The sequence below is a fragment of the Periplaneta americana genome, chromosome 9, assembly GCF_040183065.1.
Source record: "Periplaneta americana isolate PAMFEO1 chromosome 9, P.americana_PAMFEO1_priV1, whole genome shotgun sequence".
Taxonomy (NCBI): domain Eukaryota; kingdom Metazoa; phylum Arthropoda; class Insecta; order Blattodea; family Blattidae; genus Periplaneta; species Periplaneta americana.
The window spans coordinates 130,274,745-130,297,474 of NC_091125.1; the positions used below are offsets into that span (position 1 = coordinate 130,274,745).

Sequence of the window (22,730 nt, forward strand, 5' to 3'; positions counted from 1 at the left end):
AGAAACACCGATGAAAATGTGATTGGCAATCAAGGAGGGTTTGATTGGCCGTCAGTTCTATTTCTGTTGCACAAAGAACAATCAGTGTTTGATCGGAGATCCGTCTTCCATCAGATTTGATCAACAGATTTTTGCTGGTCAAATCACTGATCATCGATCAAGTAGGCTATTTATGTTGTTTTGTTTATAATGCAGTTACTGTAATTATATAGTAAATAGTTATAGCGTAACAATATTGTTTTCGACATAATGGATTCTTCTGATGAAGAAATTTTAGAATGAAAAAAATATTATTAAGAAGAAGGCGTTTCCGTGATAGACATGAATTGTTGTTATGTATAATGACAGAGAATTTGAGCAAAGATTTAGGTTAAGTAAGGATTCGTGTGTTTTGTTACTTTAAAAAATTGAAACAAATATATGCAGACAGACAAATCGAAACCTTCCACTTTCTCCTATGAACCAAGTTCTAATAATGCTGAGACTTTATGCTGTTGGAATTTTTCAGGCGATCTTGGGTTATCTTGTTAGGGTCCACAAATCAACTATTTACCAAGTAGTTCGGAATGTTACGTATCAGGGTCTTATAAATCCCCAAACTTCAAACAGGGAACGATTTGAAATCCAGAGAGAATTTTCAGCCATGTCAGGATTTCCAAGAGTAGCCTAATATTGGTTGTATAGACTGCTCACATCCCCATCCAGTCACCTGGTTGAAATGATGCCGAACTTTATCGAAATAGAAAAGGTTTCTTTTCTGTGAATATACAGGCAATATGTAGTCTACACCATCATTGAAATTCTGGAATGTTGTAGCCCGTTGGCAGGGTTCTACACATGACAACACAATATTTGTAATGAATAGGTTACGAGCTCCATTTGTATAGAGAGAGATGGGAAATGGAATTATTTTTGGTTATGGAGGCTATGCATATTCCAATTTCTCGTCGACTCCCCTAGCAAATCCCACAACTTCATTTTTTTTCACTATATTGTAGTCTATATACGAATAGAATTCGCCTGTTTCCTTTCTACAAAAAGCAACAAAACAGCAAAACATTCACTTGAACATTCACTTGTTTTCCTAGTCCTGTTTGATGCATTCTTTTCGCGACTTTTAAAGAGCATCAAATTGGCTGTGGTTGCTAAATAGCGCTGTTGTCAAATGTATTTCTTTCTCAAATCAGCAATTAGTAAATTGAGACAAGTTGATTGGAGATTTACGTTTGTGCAACGTAATGAACAATCAAATAAATCAGACATCAACTGATTGGCGATCAAGGACTGATTTGATTTTGCGTTTCTGCAATAGGGCCTTATAGTAGCCATAGATATGGGACACCCTGTTGCAATGCAGTGTTGTTGTTTCGCTTGTCCTTATTGCTACCTGACTCCAGCACTGACCTACCCCATTAATTCCTGACTTAGTTGCCTCATGAGTGTTTCCTTTTTGGTGTCCCTTATGAGGTTCAAACCTTCTTCGTACAGTTGACTACACAATAACAAACATCAGTTATTAGTCGAATACATGAAGCGTTGGATTTCCACGCTCATAATCCGGTTTCGAATCCCGGTGAATCCAACTATAATTTGTGGTGGACAAAGACGGTGCTTACTGGTAGGACTTCGCGGCTCTACCGACCTCTCATTATTGTTACATTAATCATCGTCACATTGATTTTGTCCAATAAACGTGACAGAAGTTTGTGTGTTAATCCTGAAAAATTGCTTGTTGTTTATTGTAACTCAAATTATGGACGTGAAGTTGTAGATAAATAAGTACAGGGACATCATTTTATTTTTACTTCAATTTTTATTGTACCTGAGTTTTTGAATGTACTTCACTCCCACCCCTTCTACTAATCAAGTTCAACCGTCCTCCACACACATTTAAGATCACATATACAATCATAGTAGCCTTACGGTCATAGTAAACAGTACGTTCCAAAAATATGTTCGCGTTTTCCAGTGACGAAAGAGCTTTCAATATTGAATCATTTTCGCACAGGTACTGTCGTCCATTTGCCTAGGTCTTATCCCGGTTTCCCTCACCAGCTTTTATTCGCCTGCTAGTGGCTGGGCTGTCTTAGCTCTTTTCTGAAAACATTAATTTCTGTTAGGAATTGGACGTCTACGTAATATTATACAACTATTTAAAATAACTTAAATAACTGTCACGTGATTTCCTCCCTTTCTACGACCCTACGACATAACCACTTGGACGGACAGTAGATAGCATGTCTGAGTAATTTTATCTTTTCGGATCGGGCTGTAGTGAAGATTGAATTTACAGTACGTAAGATACTCTTTTATAGAGTAGGTACAGAATTATTTCAACAGGAGCTACTAGTAGTACGAAGGACGAAACTGATAATTGGGATTAGGTACAATAGTCTATAGTGCGATAATATGCACATTAGAACTGAAGCCTGTATCGAAATGAACGGCCACCATTTTAAAAAATGTGTTTAAATATCCATATTATGATTATTTTTGAATTTAACTTCATTCTCTATATTGTAGGCTAATGTGCTGTAGACAGTATAATATACACTGCATAATGAATACGTCCACATGGACAGCCCAGTTTGTGAGTAAAAACACTCATTGTTAATACTATACTGTATTTTGATTAAACAAAAACCTAATGAAAATGATCAAACTCAAAAGCGCAATATTTCCTACTTTACGTAAATGAATGAACTACTTTTCTTCCCTCCTATACCTAGTAAAGTGATTTGTTTGTATATTACGCCAGTATCATCGAACTCTAGTCGTGGAAGGGGGGTAGCAAACGGCGTTGATTCAGAGGTATAGGCAAGTTAATATTAAAAATGTTAGTAAAAATAAAATGATGTCCCTGTACAAGTGAAACAAGTCCATAGAACAGAGAAACTACTTTTCCAGTTACTTTGTTAAGTTACTTATAGTCTTATGGATGTTTACTTTTATGAATTATGGGTGATTCGATATAATTTCAATGCCTTTTATTGTCTTATTTTTGTTGTTTTTAGAGCCTTTTTAGGCGCCTAAAATATCATTTTTAGTGCCTTAACTTCCGATGTCTAGTGATGTGTTTCAGCTGTTATCACTAGGGACGGGATTTTTATGTAATTACATATTATATTCCTTTCAACCTAACCGTATATAAATAACAAATCTTTGCGAATCTTGTAATTACTATTAATAGGCTATATTAAAATTTGATACTACATATTTTTACATATTTACCCCACATTACATATTATGGCTTGGTATTACATAAATCTACATATTTGGGGTTTTTATTCATTTTTACTTCTTTAAAAGGAAAAAGAAAACTGCTGTTGGGGAAGTTTACAATTTGAAATAAGCCTTTTTACCTACCCGAGAAAGGATATATTTCAGGACGAAACATAACATCTAAGTTCCAGAAAGTAAAAGAGGCACTCACCCCTTACCGCCCACCGTAAATATGAATGAACAAAAGGCAACCTTTCTCATACAACTACTCTGTATTGTAAAAATCAAGAAGGGAATAATCTTATACTCATAAGCGGACGACATAGTAGTAGGGTCTAAAGACCTTACAAAGTTAAAAGAAACAATAAACATCATGGTAAAATGTTGCAATAAAAACAAATTTGATATAAATGTGGACAAGACAGAAATGATGATACTCAGAAACGGCGGAAGAGCACCAGAAACAGTAGAAATCGTCATGAAGAACAGAAAATTAAACATTGTACCAGACTACAAATATCTAGGCTTAACAATACAAACCAGCGCAGATATTGATATTAAATATTTTCATGATTTTACATATTTTGGTACATATTCAGCTTATTTTTCTTACATAAATATGTACATATTTCACACCTTGATATTACATAAAAATCCGATCCCTAGTTATCACCAGTGGTGTATTTCTTAAGACAATGCCGTGGCTCTGAGATTTCAAGCATAAACTACCTGGCCATTCTGTTTGAACAGAAACAGTTGGTTTCACATAGCCACATAAAAAAAACAATTGGAGCAACTTCCTGGTAGGAGAGATAAAGAGGTTGTTTAAATATCAATAAAATATTACTTCTTTAAAAATGCAAAATTTGACGATACTGTGATAGTAAGAAAAGTGCCCTGGCACCGCCCGGCCTCGAAAAATAGCACTTCGCGCTGCCAGGGCCCGCCAGACCTGAAATACAACCATAGTTGTCACTAGAATTCGACGTTGAGGTTCCAGTCTGGGAGATACATGTTATATAACTGATAATGGAGTATTGCATGGAGGTGAGGGGAACAGGCTATGGCTTGTTTACGTTTTCCGTCTTCTATCCACTGCTCTATCTGTCCATGTTTGCTTGACGTTGAAGGTTTCGTACGTACTAGCACTGAAGCTGGGACATTTAAGACGACGTGAAGTCACTCCGATGTCGAAAACGAAATGCAAGATTAAAAATTTATGAAATACAGGGACAACATTTTATTTTTATTAACATTTCAAATATTAACCTGGTTATCAGTGGCGTAGCGTCAATGTAAGCGAGAAAGCTCAGCTTCCCAAGTTAATAACTCCATAATAAACTGCAGTTTATGAACAAAATTATTTATTAATTTTAATACAATTTATATGTACGCCTTAAATGTTGTGATGCGGCAGCTCAGGATGATTTGTGATGCAGCAGTAAACATGTAGCCTGCACACACCAGCTTCCAATCCCCTCCACATACTCATTTCTTTCACACATTCTTCTGTGTAATGCACCCCGCAGATTTTCCATCCCTTTCTAACTAAACTACCCTGGTCGCAAGGCTTGCAAGAAGCTAGCTTTAGCATTGGAAAGAATTAGCTCCCGAGTTATCCCTTTCGTGAGTTATGTTCAGTTGAAGTGTTAGTGTGCACTGTAGCTGATATAATAAATAATGAGTGAAATAACAGTTCCTGACACTAATTTATGTAGTCAAAAATAATCTTCTGATAAAGATTTTAACGTTGATTTTTTACTCGGTTATTTAACGACGCTGTATCAACTACGAGGTTATTATCGTCGATGGGATTGATGATAGCAAGATGGTATTTGGCGAGATAAGGCCGAGGATTCGCCATAGATTACCTGACATTTGCCTTACGTTTGGGGAAAACCTCGGAAGAAACCCAACCAGATAATCAGCCCAAGCGGGAATCGAACCCGCGCCCGAACGCAACTCCGGATCGTCAGGCAAGCGCCTTAGCCGACAGAGCTACGCCGGTGGCTTTTAACGTTGATTGATGTAATTTTACTAACACTGTATCTATTAACCGTTAATATTGTGGTTTTTTCTAAATATGACAGGGAGTGAGCTAATGTTAAATTATACGTACTGTATGTGCCTATTTCTTAGAGATATGTGTAAACCATGAAATCATATTTTACTATGATGCCTTATTGGTGTTACTTGTGAGGTTCCAACCAATCTTCGGATTGCTGACTTGACATCGAAAACTATTTATTTTAAGACTAGTATATATTTTTGCAATACGTTCCTCATACATGAAAGACAACTTGAGTTAGCTTCCCCTACTCAAAATTTCATGCTATGCCACTGCTGGTTATACCTTTGGATCAACGGTTGAGAACCGGAAACACCGTTTGCTACCCCCTTCCACGATTGGAGTTCCATGATACTGGCGTAAAATACAAACAAATCACTTTACTAGGTATAGGAGGGAAGAAAAGTAGTTCATCCATTTACGAAAACTAGGAAATATCGCGATTTTGAGTTTGATAATATTCGTTAGGTTTTGTTTAGTCAAAATACAGTACAGTATTAACAATGAGTCTATACTCACGAACTGAGCTGTCCATGCGGATGTATTCATTATGCAGGGTATATTATACTGTCTACAGCACATTAGCATACACTGTAGAGAATGAAGTTAAATTGAAAAATAATCATAATATATATATATATATATATATATATATATATATATATATATATATATTTAAACACATTTTTGAAAATGGTGGCCGTTCATTTCGATACAGGCTTCAGTTCTAATGTGCATATTATCGCATTATAGACGATTGTACCTAATTCCAATGACCAGTTTCGTCCTTCGTACTAGTAACTCCTGTTGAAATAATTCTGTACCTATTCTATAAAAGAGTACCTTACGTACTGTAAATTCAATCTCACTTCTGTCCGTTCCGAGAAGATAAAATTATTCAGACATGCTATCTACTGTCCGTCCAAGTGATTATGTCGCAGGGTCGTAGAAAGGGGGAAAATCAGTGCTACTTAACGAGGCCCCTTTTATTTAAGTTATTTTAAACAGTTGTATAATATTACGTAGACGTCCAATTCCTAACAAAAATTAATGTTTTCAGAAAAGAGCTAAGATAGCCCAGCCACTAGCCTTTATAGAGAGGCGATTAGAAGCTGGTAGGGGAAACCTGGATATGACGTAGGCAAATGGACGACAGTACCTGTGCGAAAATGATTCAATATTAAAAGGTCTTTCGTCATTGGAAAACGTGAACATATTTTTGGAGCGTACTGTTCACTATGACCGTAAGGCTACTGTGACTATATGCGGTCTTGGTTCTGTGTGGAGGAAGGTTGAACTTCATTAGTAGAAGGGTGGAAGTGAAGTACATTCAAAAGCTCAAGTACAATAAAAATTGAAGTAAAAATAAAATTATATATACAGATTATTAAAAAAATTATAACAATTATGAACTCAAATTAAAAATGAAAGAGATATTTACAATACGCAATTAAAATTAGTATTAATATACGTATATTTGACTGATATATTTTAAATAAATATCTTGTGATTTGGTGATACTTCATTATAATTAATTTGACTCTCAGTTTAGTCTGTTTTATTATCAAGTTAACCTAAAAGACTTTCATTCTTATTTCTTACTCATATTAAATCGTTACTAAATACAATATTAGTGTTATTTTCATTTAAAAAATATTACCTTCCGTTCTTCGTAATAATTCATTAAGCTATGTAGTGTATCGATGGCTAAGAAGTGATACCTCGTATCAGTGAATTTGCAGGTGAATAAAAAAAAACTTTTTTAAAAATTAATTTTTCACAAAGTAGACAAACTTTTTAAATAGGCCTGAATTAAACGGTTTATATCAGCTGCTTGTCTATGCGGATGACATGAATATGTTAGGAGAAAATTCACGAAAGATTAGGGAAAACACGGAAATTTTTCTTGAAGCAAGTAAAGAGATAGGTTTGGAAGTAAATCCCGAAAAAAACAAAGTACGTATATGATTATGTCTCGTGACCAGAACATTGTACAAAATGGAAATATAAAAATTGGAAATTTATCCTTTGATGAGGTGAAAACATTCAAATATCTTGGAGCAACAGATATAAATGCCACTCGGGAGGAAATTAAACGCAGAATAAATATGGGAAATGTCTGCTATTATTCGGTTGAGAAGCTTTTGTCGTCCAGTCGCTGTTAACAGGGAACTCTGTTACAGAACTACGGAATAAAAAATGAGTACGTATGCGGTTCGGTTTCTTAGTGAACAAAAAGGCACCTCAATACAACTTTAAAAACGTGACTTGTGAACAGTTTATCACACATTAAGAAGTGTCCAGACCTGTTAAAAAATTGGCTGCACTGAGAAGTATTCATAGGCGCAATGAATAACTATTGTACATTATGCAACGAGCCTATTATGGTACTAATTAAGACGCAAGTATGTTTGTTTATGAAACGAGCGCAAGCGAGTTTCATAATTTTCATACGATTGTCTCAATTACCACTATAGGCCAGTTTCATACGACTTTTTATGCTCGACCATATTTCTAACTTGAAATTATTCAAAAATAGGTCATGTTATGGTTATGTGAATAGCGAACTGACCTGAATTGTGAGATGTGCGCAGACGCGAAAGTATTGATTTTTTCCGAGGCCGAATGTGATTGACCTTGATATAACGTAGAGAATAAGATGAACATTAGTGTTGATATAACCTGGAAATTGATTTAGAATTGAAAAACGAGATGACAAATTGAATTTATTTGAATATTATTTACAATTAACGCTAATTATTATAGTAACAGAACATAATCTTCTGCGACAGTATTGGATTTCCAGCCTCCGTGACTTTTCGCTAATTGTCTTTCGATTGCATATCCGAGAATAATCGATACTTGCGGTGTTATAATGGTACGAAGGTGATTTGTCATTGGCTGAACACCTGAACTTTAATGAATAGGTGTACTTTAATGAGGTGCATTAAAGGGCTACTACCAGGTGTATAATTACTACATTTCGGCATGGTCGAGCATAAAGTAAAATGTAAAATGAAAAAGTATTAAAGTGCATTTTATTTGTTATTGATGTAGTAAGTAAATATTACAACACATTCTTATGGGTGTCCTCTTTTTTTACATCACACAATATGGTAACCTTGACATATATACATACCGACTTTTTCACCAGTCAACTCCTACATGCAAGCAGTCCCTTTCCCCTCCATCCCCCGTTTGTCAGTCTGCATCTTTATCAGTCTACGGTATCGAATATTTATGTGTCTGCGGTCGTTCTAGTTTATGACTGTACATGTCTGTCTACTTACCCGTCTATGAAGATACATAGGCTATACGCTTTCGTATTATCAGGGATACGGAACATGTACTTACTGAGTATTTTCCCCTCTTTTTCTCCTTCAACCCAATACAATGTCAGTGGCGAGCACGTGATCTTGAATGTTCCTCGCCGCTACTTCATAAACAAACACTTTTTACCCATGACGCATAGTTCCCCATCGCTAGACGATAGACGCATACATGGGCACAATTTTCGGTTACTTGAGGCACTCGATTTGAAATAGTTTGTTTACTAGGAGAGGAGACTGCAGAGTAGGATGGGAAATATAAACTGCTGTGACCTGCGTCACCTTATCGAAATCGCTAAGGCGGTCAGTGGCGAATTATTAGGAAAGCGCTTGGTTAACGTGAGAGACTCGAAAACTTTTATTCAGTTTGGCAAATTAATTCGGCAGCTTTAATCATGAACCTCTTTACTGTTTCTCCGTCGCTGAATTGATTTAAATCACAGGCGAGAAATTGCGTAACTAGCCAATAATATTCCATCACGTTGCCTACGTTTATTTTCTTGAATATTCTGGCGTTTATCAAGATTAGTTAATAGATTTGCACGTTCTCGACCTAAAATAATTTCAGAAAATCATATTTCGTTTTCTACGCACATTTGATATATTTTTTTTTATAAATTTCTTTTGGAAATAATACGTATAAACAACATTTAATTCCTCGTACCTTTTAATGCAGCGTATTTAATGTATAATGTCGTATTTAGTATACTATTCAAAGGTTAAGATCGTAAATTTTCTTCGGAATAGTACGAAAAAATAACATTTAATTTGTCTTACCTTATAATTCAGTATGTTCTTTATGACATAAGGAGTAATGTCGTATATTAAATTTATTAATGCATAATAGGATTTTCTAGCATAACAGACATCGTATGTTCTCCCCTTCTAAACAGCAAAAAAAAAAAAAAACTCTTCCTCCCATTTCTAATGAAATAATCGTTTTCTAACGCGTACATACTGCTTTGATAATGCCATTATGCTGATATTGCTTATGAAACTGATATAGAATCTGCCCACGCCTAGGAGCTACGTGAGGGAGGAACGGGGACTGTGAAGATGATGTCACTCAGAGCGATAAGCTCTGTGAAGGTTAGTGAGGCACAAGTTCTCAAGTGAGGCGCGATGCCCATGTATGCGGATAGAGTAACAAGAGATGCCGTTTATTGCGTTGAGCCCTGCAATTATAGACATCCAACAAGGAAAACTCAGTGCTCACAAACCAGCAGGCGTGACTGTCTCGCGCAGATGACGTATGTTCCCGTTTCCAGTATGCTCTCACGCCTACTACAGGGAGTAAGAGGGATATAGCATGCGCGCGCGCGAGGAGTTCGAGCTGAGTTTTGCTTGTAGGATACCTATAAGAAGGACTAATAGAAGAAATAGTGTACGCACTCTGTTAAGTTTACACGGATCTGCCGCTACCACTATGACTCGGAAGGAGTTCACAGTATTTGTTACGCTGAATGTAGTCCTTTTTAAAAGCAAATTTCTTCCATTTAACGCGGCTATTCATAACTTAGTCTCTTATTCATAAATAATAGTCTTCTATCAGGTCATACTATTATGAACGTTCGTAACAAAGTACAATGGGATCTGAAACGTTGTGAAAGCAATTATAAGTTCAGTATTTAAGTAATCTTTTCGTAATAATTTGCAAATTCAGGGACAAAAAACAAAACCCACAAAATGTTAGTATATAAAGAGTTGAATGATATTTTACATACCTATAAACGAATTAAATTACTCACTATGATTAGTTGCCTACTTCTAATTGTAGTATAACTTGTACAAGAATTTTAGCGAGAGTATCACCTGGAGTAGCGTTTCTGCTAGTGTAAATAGCAATTGGTTGAATACAATCTTGCATAAATGGCATAAACATAAATACCAATGCATGATTTGCTATTGTTTCTTTTGGACATAAGTCGTAATATCTCCGAAATCAGCGAATTCGTCCACATTAAGAGAATAATTATTAAATTGAATTTCTTCTCTGAGTTTGACCTCATCGAATATTACCACTCCGTAACGTTTATTCTCATCTATTTAATCATTTCGGTAAATTAGGGAAAATATGAGGTACAGCTCCTGGTTGTAATTTTCAAAGCACTCGCGGTATTTATGTCTTATGACTTTTTGTAATAAGACAATCTGATTTTATAATCATGTATTCGAATAAATGCATATCACAAATACGATTATTTACCGAAAGCTGCCTATTTTTCCACGGAATCGCTCTGGTCCATTTCCCAAACTCATCTTTTTCTTTGGGAGTTGAAAAGAAATGTCTTGTTACACTATTTCTACTGTATTCCGATCTACAACCCGGAACAAATCAGTACGGCATATTTGTAATTATTTTGTAAACCACCACACAATATTGTTCTGTTACTGGTTAATTCAAAGCACAACAAATTGAAAACATCTACATAACCTTCAACAACAAAGCATATTAACAACCCGTAGCAACTTTTGTAATTATTTTGTAAACCACCACACAATATTCTTTTGTCACTGATTAATTCAAAGCACAACAAATTGAAGACATCTACATAACCCTCAACAACAAAGCATATTAGCAATCCCTAGCAACTTTCATCATTAAAAGCGCGAGAAATATATTTTCGAGGTGTCTGACCTCAGACAACCGATAGATCCTAGCGATCGAAGCGCCACTAGTTATCAGGTCCGCCACCGACAATGGGAAAGCATAGAAGTGCGTACACTATTATTCTTCTATTCGTCCTGCCAATAGTAAAAGCGATCGTGTACGCGTAGTTGGCTATTAAACTGATAGATACTGCGAGTGTACGAGGCTTCATCGCTCGCCACTAAACTTAGAGCGATTGATGCTCGAGACGAGCAAAACACACTCGCCACAGTTGCCCCAATAAATAAACATGGATAGGGAAACTAGACAGTTCGTTTAGGCTAAACTTTTAAGCCACAAATACAAATTAAGTAAGCCATTAGACCTTAAAAGTGATGTGTGGAAACAATTTGTTACTAAAGGAAAAATGAATACTTAATTTCGTTGTTCTCAGTTGTTATTCTTGTACTATTTTCATTTTAGAACCAAAGATGCAATTTAAAATGGTATTTATTCTTGTATTATTTATATTTTTGATCTAAAGATATGATTTAATATAGAAAATAATGGTTCATGTAGTGTACAAAGTGGGTTACATCAGCTGCCTGTTCATGCAGATGGCGTGAATATTAGGAGAAAATTCAGAAACTGTTGGGGAAAACACAGGAATTTTACTTGAAGCATGTAAGGAATAGATTTGGAAGGAAATATCGAAAAAAACAAAGTATACGGATAACATAGTACGAAATGGAACTATAGAAATTGGAAATTTATCCTTTCAAAAGGTGCAAAAATTAAAATACCTTGAAGCAACAATAAAAAATATAAATGACACTGGAGAGGAAATTAAACGCAAAATAAATATGGGAAATGCCTGCTATTATTCGGGTGACGAGCTTTCATCATCCAGTCTGCTCGCAAAAAAAACTGGAAGTCAGAATTTAGAAAACAGTTATATTACCGATTGTTCTGTATGGTTGTGAAACTTGGACTCTCAGTTTGACTTATTAATGAAGAAAAATTCGTTCTGGCGTGGGAATCGAGCCCAGGACCTTCAGCTTGACGCGCTGAGTGCTCTTTCTATCTGAGCTATGCCGAGACTCGATTTCCAGTGCCGGCCAAACTCTCATCCTTTGTGTTGTCATTGACCGGTTCTGTATGGTTGTGAAACTTGGCTCTCACTTTGAGAGAGGAACAGAGGTTAAGGGTGTTCGAGAATAAGATGCTTAGGAAAATATTTGGGGCTAAGAGGGATGAAGTTACAGGAGAATGGAGAACGTTACACTACGCAGAACTGCACGCATTTTATTCTTCACCTGACGTAATTAGGAACATTAAATCCAGACGTTTGAGATGGGCAGGGCATGTAGCACGTATGGGTGAATCCAGAAATGTATAGTGTTAGTTGGGAGATCTGAGGGAAAGAAAGATCTTTGGGGATGCCGAGACATAGATGGGAGGATAATGTTATTAAAATGGATTTGAGGATTTGAGGGAGGTGGGATATGATGGTAGGGACTGGATTAATCTTGCTTAGGATAGGGACCGATGGCGGGCTTATGTGAGGATGGCAGTGAACTTTTGGGTTCTCTAAGGGTCATTTGTAAGTAAGTAAGTAAGTTGTGTACGAGGTGAAAAATGTGCAATCAATTTTCATTCATACAACATCTGACATGCGGGAAGAAAGTAAAATTAGATACAGAATACAGCAAAATACTATAAGTTAGAACTAACATAAATATTATTCTATTATTTTATCCTTCATTATCCCTTACATTATCTAACTCATTAGGTCACAGTAAAGAGTGCTGTAGGCTATTTATATGCGCTTTCGAGTAAAATTTTTAACGATTCCGGATTGCTTCCTGCAAATTTCCATCCATGCGAGCATAGTTTGCTCGTCAAGCAGTTTAGAGTGCACTTCGCTCGAAGGAACACCCCCGAGTGCGGAAAATTCGAACGGATAATTTACATTGCAGTGCAATAATAATAATAATAATAATAATAATAATAATAATAATAATAATAATAATAATAATGATTTATTTTAGCTGACAGAGTTAAGGCCGTAAGGCCTTCTCTTTCACTCAACCAGCAAAAAGTATACATACATATGTATCAACTTACAAAGAATTCAACAATTTGATTTAGATAAGAGCTACATGTATACAAGAGTTATTTACGAATTAAACAACAAAATACTATGAACTATTAATTAAACACTGAAATACAAACTATGTAGCAGAATTAAGCTAAAATACATAGAATGTTAATATATTTCAAATAATGTTAGATAATAGAAAGAGATTATTATGAGACAATTTTGAAAATACAGCACTATCAGGATGCATGTCTAAAGGAAGGAGTAACAATGTAGACAGTGATAGTTTAAGTCAGTATGATTGGACTGAAATGCTAAGAAGGCTATCTTTTAAGCTGTTTTTAAAAGTGTTTATTGTCTTGCAGCCCCTAATACTTTGTGACAGGGAATTCCATTGTCGCGAGGTGGATACTGTAAAAGATGATGAATAACGAGATGTTCTATGAAGAGGTATACTTAACGCGCCACAGATTATTAGTGTGTCACATAAATCCTGCCTCGTTACCTGGTGTCCTCTCCTGGCTAGAGCTCGACTCAAGGTCCTACTGAAGTACGTGTGGCTAGGTGAAGGTAGGTTCATGAGTGCCAGGATTCTGGCGCCCTCCAGAGCGGGCAGCATGGACAGTAGAACAACAAATATGACGAGACGAGAATCCATAACAGGTCTGCTGCAATGGGAACAAGATACGGAATTGCATTATGTCTACATCCGGCACAATATGGACAAAATGTTGCCAAAATATAAAACATACGAGGGCCGTCCAGAAAGTAAGTTTCCCTGGGGCCGTTTACAGAAAGAAAATACAATTTCATGGAAAGATTTATTGGAACAAATACAGCAATTGTTGAGCTATTTTTCAACATATTCTCCACCGGAATTGAGACATTTGTCATACTGTGGGGTCAACTTTTGTATCCCTGTGTCGTAGAAGTCTGCCGCCTGGAATCGGAATCTGCGTGTGACAGCTTCTGCACCTGTCTGTTGATCCCACGTGTGTGTGTTTGTGTGCGCGCGCGCGCGTTCACACTGCAAATGGACAAACACCCAGTGGCAGTGGTAACTTAATTACCAGTGGCGGCTCGTGATAAAATATTATATGTGTTCACAATTTTGTGTTCCAAAATCGAAGAGAATTTGAAATCGTACGTTTAGCCTAATATAAAATGTCATTATTCAAATATTTCACTATCGAAAAAACCGTATATAAATTCAAAAGAACATATAATAATAATAATAATAATAATAATAATAATAATAATAATAATAATAATAATAATGAAACTGAGTCTTTTTATTTCCAATTTTTCCTGGTAAGCCAGTTTACCCAGTTCTTTACTGTTCCCAATTTCTTGAACAGAGTTCATTGTTTACGTTTGTTAAAAATGAATACATACAACAGTGCCGTTATTTACAAAAGCGTGTGTTCAGTAATATATTTTGGTTCACAACACACTGATACACTATAGCCTATACCAGTACTGTAATCCTATTTCATAGATGGATTACTATAAATAGCCTACATGCCAGTAAATATTATTCTTAAATATTATACACTACCATTCAGATACTTAAATTCATACCACCACAACATTCAGCCAGCACGTGTTTGAAAGCCAAACTATGCTATTATGCTGACACTGAAGTATAGTAATTCACAAACTACACTCTCGTAGCAGCACTGTACACACAACAGCATAAACGTTCCGACAGTGAGATGCTGAAACCTACAGACTAGAATGCAGACTATTAAATTTCATCCTCGAGATATATCATCGTGAACGATAGCATCGATGCACCTGACATCTGTAGGATAGATTCACTGTTCACTTAATGCTTTGTGCTCTTGACGAGTCATAAGCGGCCAGCGAAAGACAATTTTCTCCCGAGCATGAGTGAAATTCCTGTAACCTTCTTGAACAGAGCACTGCTTGTACATGAACGGATATTGCCAAGTTTACATAAGAAGTTTATGCAAGATGCGGGAAGTTTAAAATACTCGATTCTGATATTATACATTCCCACTACGTCAATACGGTATTAAATAATAAAACTAGTCGTGCATTAATGGAAACAAGGTGTTCACGTGCTCTTGTGCTCTTATTGACTCACAGTCACTGTTACTTACACATAATAATTGCAATTAATGATAACAGTTAAAACAAACTGATTAATAAGTGGACATAATTTTCCTATACAACCTACATTATATAGATACATATGACATGCACATGTGCGTTATTTTGGCATTATACTTTTTCATTGCTGGTAAAATTCATGTTCTGGGAATAATAAGTTAATTAAGTAGTAAAATATCGCTGCAATCGAAAAGTATTGGGAATAAATTTGAATAAGGAACAAAAAAAAGTTTCCTTTCCAGGCAGGATTCGAGCCACAAAAGTCTTAGTTACCAGTCTATCGTGCTCTGGAGTGAACAAGGCTCTGAAATCAGCTACAAGGGTTTTTTTGCCACTACTGTACAACACACTTTAATTCTTTCGTGGAACAGAAAGATGCATCTCCATACTTTACAACATGTTTCATGAGTAGTTTGTAATGTACAACACCATACCTTTGTGGAATAGGCCTCTGGTTGAGTGTCACCGTTATTATTATTATTATTATTATTATTATTATTATTATTATTATTATTATTATTATCATTATTATTATTATCATTATTATTATTGTGGTCAGTTTCTGTCAGATGCGTTTCCAATTCACTGTGGGCTAAAGCAAGGAGATGCACTATCACCTTTACTTTTTAACTTTGATCTAGAGTATGCCATTAGGAAAATCCAGGATAACAGAGAGGTTTTGGAATTGAACGGGTTACATCAGCTGCTTGTCTATGCGGATGACATGAATATGTTAGGAGAAAATCCACAAAAAATGAGGGAAAACACGGGAATTTTACTCGAAGCAAGTAAAGCGTTAGGTTTGGAAGTAAATCCCGAAAAGATAAAGTATATCATTATGTCTCTTGACGAGGATATTGTACGAAATGGAAATATAAAAATTGGAAATTTATCTTTTGAAGAGGTGGAAAAATTTAAATACCTGGGAGCAACAGTAACAAATATAAATGATACTCGGGAGGAAATTAGACACAGAATAAATATGGGAAATGCCTGTTATTATTCGGTTGAGGAGCTTTTATCTTCCGGTCTGCTGTCAAAAAATCTGACAGAATTTATAAAACGGTTATATTACCGGTTGTGCTTTATAGTTGTGAAACTTGGACTCTCACTTTGAGAGAGGAACGTAGGTTAAGAATGTTTGAGAATAAGGTTCTTAGGAAAATATTTGGGGCTAAGAGGGATGAAGTTACAGGAGAATGGAGAAAGTTATACGACACAGAACTGCATGCATTGTATTCTTCACCTGACATAATTAGGAACATTAAATCCTGACGTTTGTAATGGGCAGGGTATTAGCACGTATGGGCGAATCCAGAAATGTATATAGAGTGTTAGTTGGGAGGCCGGAGGGAAAAGACCTTTGGGGAGGCCGAGACGTAGATGGGAGGATAATATTACAATGTATTTGAGAGAGGTGGGATTGGTCTTGCTCAGGATAGGGACCTATGGCTGGCTTATGTGAGGGCGGCAATGAACCTCCGGGTTCCTTAAAAGCCAATAAGTAAGTAAGTAAGTATTGTCATCATCATTATCATTATTATTGTCTTCAGATCACTTTACAAATTGCGTCAATGTCATGTTGAAGAGAATGGCAGTCAACGGATTCTTTGATTGCACTGGTAATTCCATGCAAAACAGTATGACTAAAAACATTCATATCTCCAAATTTGTTAAAAATTGTACATTCAACTCTTTATGTCGTATAAATTAATCATGTACAAAATTATGTTTGCGATAGCTACCGTTTAAATGTAATGAGCAGTTAAAATATTTTTATTTGAGCATATAGCTCTATTTTAAATTTGTTTTCTGACCATAAGAATAATTACAAAATTTTTTTTAAAGATATCGTTAGATAGCTTACAAAATAGGTTATTAAGATACTATAATTCAGTGCAGCTCTGAAAATTGTGTTCAAAGGGATTCAAAAATATATTTCAAAAAACGCCATTACATAAAATCGAATACTTGAATTCGCATGAAAAAAATAAATGACAATTTACTGAGCATTTTCATTAGGCTGTCAAATTTTCATAATGGGATCTTCAAAAATAAGGAAGTTATAAATTAAAACAATTCGCCGTGTAGAGGGTGATCTATGCCGCTGCGCCATGCGCCATCACTGCTGCTGGTCACTGCGAGAAGCGTTTCCGCGTTGACGACCGATGCGCGTCACACGTCTGATTTAAACTAGTTTCGGTACTTCTGATGAAGCAGAATAGGGTTTTATTGCTAACTTTCCATTAACTGGAACCACACAGTGAACACTTCTTGTTCCGGGAACAGTCTTGAGGCCGGCAAATCTTTGAGGATTTAGATTTTGTAACTACTTCTTCATGTTTTTCAGTGGATGTGAATGGCACAATAATTCCCTGTATATTGCATTTTGACCAATCATACAGTCCTTTAGGAGTTGAAATTAGAGTTCCTGGCTTTTGCAGCGATTCGCTTGATTGTACCCCTTACACTGTAACTGGGCCCTTTACCGTGACTAGTTCCAAAGAAATGCCACTCCGCAGGTATTTGAAAATCGTGTTCATGATTGAGTAGATTAACGCATTTTTTTTTGTTCTTGTATTCGCTAGCTGCTCCACCACTGAAATCATATATATTTTTTTAGATATTTCGGTATGTGTTTGTTTCAGATGTTCTATCATTTGCCTTTAAAAACATGAACTGTTGCACTATCGTGAACTAAGCATTCCGAAATTACTGAAAAACAAAGGTTCTCTAAATTACCACCAACTGAATTTCTGTAATATACTGTGAATGGGTGTATTATTGCTTGAGAAGTACTCCAGTGATGACCTTGTGTAGCATCTTGATTAATGAAACTGTAATTCTCTTAAAAATCACCAATGATAATGAACTCGCCAGGCTTTATTTCATTTTTCAGCTACTTTAAATAATTTGCTTGGGACTTTTCAATGAAGTTGTGTACAGTACCTTGAATTTTTGAAGCCAACCAATGAAGTTATTAATGAAATTTACAGTCACTTTTCACTAAAATCATATTGGCCCTGTCAGTTGTCGTTCATTCCTTGTACTAAATTTCTACTAAATTTCTCTGTAACAATGACGTCAATATTTCTGATAGATTTCTCATAGGTACCTTTATAGTTCCTTACGTTCAGGAGCATATGCTTCTTCACTCGTTGAGTTTCCCTCCTCTGTTTGTAAACATCCTTTTTCGCTTGTTGATTTGTCGACCTTACTTTCAGTCCCAGCAACTTCACTAATTATTTAAATTTTTGAAATCTTATGGAAAAAGCGTTCTCAGATAGCATAACCTACCTTTTTACACATGTTACTTGTCACTTTTCATTTACAGACTTGTGACGAATGTTTTTAAAGTACGAAAGTGTTGCAACACCACAGATGATGCCAACTTTTCGTCTTTAATTTAGGCATATTGAATACTTACAACTTAGGATGACAGAACAGATCAAAATCGCCGTCTAAACTGAAGGGGAAAAGTTACAATGACAGAACAGACCAGAACAGAATCACCCTATAAACTGAAGGGACAAAGTTGTGCTGAGATTATAACAGGAAAAGAAAACAAGCTCTCGCGTGAAATCTATTAGCGTACAATTGAGCGGATGTCGCAACATCTAGCATTTGTCATATCGATCGCTAAGCGCGCATGTGTATGTCTGGTATGAGCGCGTGACGTAATACACTGCACGCGACTTTGATCCTTAATGGCAACATTTGCAATTCTGGTTTATTTAATATTTCCCAAAGTATTAGAGATCCCATCATAAAATTTTTGTAATAGATTAAGAAATTGTTTATCTCACCGTAAAAAATATTCGATTTTAAAATATTAACATTTCTTTATTTTACTGTAAGTTTTAATACATGCTCGAAGTAAAAATCCATAATAACTCAGAAGTAAGTTTAAATATATAGAGTCATCATTGTATTGGCACAATTTTACGTTGATACAATGAAGCATGTCATTTTAATAATATTTTTAACAATAGTCTACATATCAACTCCCCGAATATTTCACCCTTCATTACTTTCAAGCATTGGTGAGATGAAGTTCATATTAGGCCATTTAACTATTTATTATTATGACATTCATTTACTAGAATATTGAAAAAATCCAGAACTTGACGTTACAGATTTTAAAATGTTGTATGGAATGACCCATCAAAGATTGTAAAAACCATCATGTTTCTTGCATGCGGAAGAAAAACCTCATAAAATGAATACTTAATTTAACATCATCTATACTAATAATAAATCTGTAGCCGAAATTTTTCTGGTAATTTTCGATTTTCCAAAAATAATTGGTCCTAACATATATAATTAACCACCCTGAAGCCGAAAATCGCTTTTTTGAAATTTTTGTTTGTATGTATGTCCGTCTGTCTGTATGTTTGTTACCTTTTCACGCGATAATGGCTGAACGGATTTCGATGAAAATTGGAATATAAATTAAGTTCGTTGTAACTTAGATTTTAGGCTACATGGTATTCAAAATACATTATTTAAAAGGGGGGTTATAAGGGGACCTGAATTAAATAAATCGAAATATCTCGCTTATTATTGATTTCTGTGAAAAATGTTACATAACAAAAGTTTCTTTAAAAATAATTTGCGATACGTTTTATGCCTTGAACAATTTTGATAGGACTGATATTTAATGAGATAAATGAGTTTTAAAATTAAAATAACTGCCATCTAAGGCCGTGTAATGAATTAAAAAATAAATGACTTAGTCTATAAGGGGCCTTGGACAGCAACAATCGAAAGCTATGAAAGATAGCCTACAGAGAATGTTTCTGTGTTTGTATGAAGTAATACCGGAAGCTAAATTAACCGATTTGTATAATTAATTATTATTTCACCATTGGAAAGTGTAGTTTCTCTAGATGGACATAATGCTATAATGTTATTACAGTAACTTCTGATATAATATAATATAATATAATATAATATGTAATATTATACAATATAATTTAAGTTATTTGAAGGGTTCAGAACCATAGTGGGCCAAGCGCCATTTACTGAATACGTAGAAAACAAGGGTTAAAATTAAGTTATTACCATAATTCAATGGAAACCTATAACAAGTAAAAAAAATATATATACACATTAAATCTAAATGATGTCAATCTTCATTAAATTATGGTTGCATGTAATAAAAATTAAGAAACATGTTAAAGGAATTGTCATTGCACCAAATGAGCGTTTCTGGACCAAAATGATCGCATTTTAATTATTTGGATGCAATTTAAATTAAGTAACATATTAAACGATTTATCCTTCTATCAAACACGAATGTTCCCTGGATCAAATGTCCTATTTTAATTATGTAATTACTTTATATTTATTTCTAACGGGTGCAGCGGAGCGCACGGGTACTGCTAGTCATAAATAAAATAATTAAAAGTCAGTATAAACTTGCGTTATATTCGGAAAAGGTATTATTTAAACATGTGGACCTTTTTTATCTCTAAATTTACTTACCACGGTTTCGTATTTAACATGTTACATATGCTTCAATGCAATATACGAAGATGAATTCTTACGTACGTAACTCGGTCTTGTTTGCAGAGTTTCTCTATAACATATGCGGGAAGGCATTTCTTTTATGCAGTATTCGGATATTATCAGTTCTGAAGGACAGCTCTTGTTTTTTAGACAGAGCGAATTGAAGATATCTATACAGGTATTTCCCTTTTTTGTGCATAAATACGTTGTGTAACACCTTTCTCTTTAATGATTATAAGGTGATTAATTCCACGCAACCTTCTCTTAGCCAATGAAATAAGTTTATTGCTACACGATACACCAATCGGAATCATATTACACTGATAATATTTGTTTACCATTTTTTTCAGCGACAGGTTTTACAATTACGTGCAAGGTCTCCTTTGTAGCCTATTACTGGTATCTACTTTCGAGGGGAGAATGATTTCGAAAGGAAAAACATGGTGATAATTGGAACATATTTTCAAACTGTGAGGACAGAACAGCAATAAAATAATACATTAAAACCTACTGTTAGCTGCTGTGAGTAAATAAAGGGGCCTCGTTCAGGATAAAATGTTTTAACTTAAAATATTTCTTTAATTGTAATTTTTTCATTAACAATAAAGTCTACGTCAGGTATGTACAGTATGAGGAACAGCCCGCGAACGAGTTAGGTTCTTCCGATGCTACTTGTCAGCAGTATTGTATTGTATTGTATTGTATTTATTAACATTCCATGGTATTCATACATGCTTACAGCTAGAATATGGAACAAGTCAAAAAACTTAATACTATTATAAAATCTTAATTTATAGTCACAGTCTAGATGAAATATATATAGATGAGATTTACAATATAGTCTACTAGTACAACACAAAGTTTTAGTATCAATTTCATGAAGTGTTATTGAATGTCATGAATTCACCTACAGAATAGAAGGCGTGAGAAATTAGGTGCTTCTTTAATTTGGCCCTAAATAATCTTATGTTTTGAGTTTCATTTTTTATATCGATAGGGAGGCTATTAAAAATTTTTACTGCCATATAACGCACTCCTTTTTGATAGCACGATAGACTTGCCGATGGAGTATGAAAGTCATTTTTTTGACGTGTATTTATGCTATGAACTGTTGAAATAGTTACAAAGTTTTCACGATTACATACGAGGAAGATTATTAATGAAAAGATATACTGACAAGCCATGGGCATTATTTGTAGTTTTTTGAAAATAGCCCTACACGATGCCCTAGATTTGGCACCTACTATTATTCTAATTGCTCTTTTTTGTAATAGAAATATATTGTTACTATCTGTGGAATTTCCCCAGAATATTATTCCAAAACTCATTACCGAGTGGAAGTATGCAAAGTATATTGTTTTTGAGGTATTGATATTTACTATCTTTTGCATAGATCTAATAGCAAAACAAGCCTGAATTTAGTTTGGGGGTAATTTCTTTAATATGATTTTTCCAATTTAACACATTATCGATTTTTAAGACAAGAAATTTGGTTGTTGTTTCTGATAGGGATCTATTTTGAATTATTGTGCTAGAAATTTGCGACGTTGAATTTGGACAGGATTTAAATTGAATTATGTTAGTTTTGTTACAATTTAATACTAATTTATTGACTGAGAAGCAGTCACATATTTTGAAGAGAATTTCCTCTGTTGAGGATTGGAATGTGTTGGAGTTATTGGCTGTAATTACTATACTTGTGTCATCTGCAAATAATATCGGATGACCTACATCTTTTATTAGGGGGGCAAGATCATTTATAAACACTAGAAA

The 22,730-nt window shown here is 35.0% G+C and overlaps 1 protein-coding gene across 3 annotated transcripts in view; it reads right to left on the reverse strand.

Annotated features, from left to right (window-relative positions):
• The window catches only part of LOC138706514 (UDP-glucosyltransferase 2-like), a 72,579-nt gene extending 51,490 nt beyond the window's left edge, over positions 1 to 21,089 (reverse strand). For 2 of the 3 annotated variants that reach the window (XM_069835883.1, XM_069835881.1), the window contains exons 1-2: positions 20,934 to 21,089; positions 13,816 to 13,978 (exon numbers count right to left, since the gene is read on the reverse strand). In XM_069835883.1, coding sequence (XP_069691984.1) covers positions 13,816 to 13,978; positions 20,934 to 20,953 — 183 coding nt within the window. In that variant the 5' untranslated portion in view covers positions 20,954 to 21,089. The remainder of the gene's footprint in view (positions 1 to 13,815; positions 13,979 to 20,933) is intronic. The other variant, XM_069835882.1, reaches the window with a different exon arrangement.
• Between the last annotated feature and the right edge of the window lie 1,641 nt (positions 21,090 to 22,730).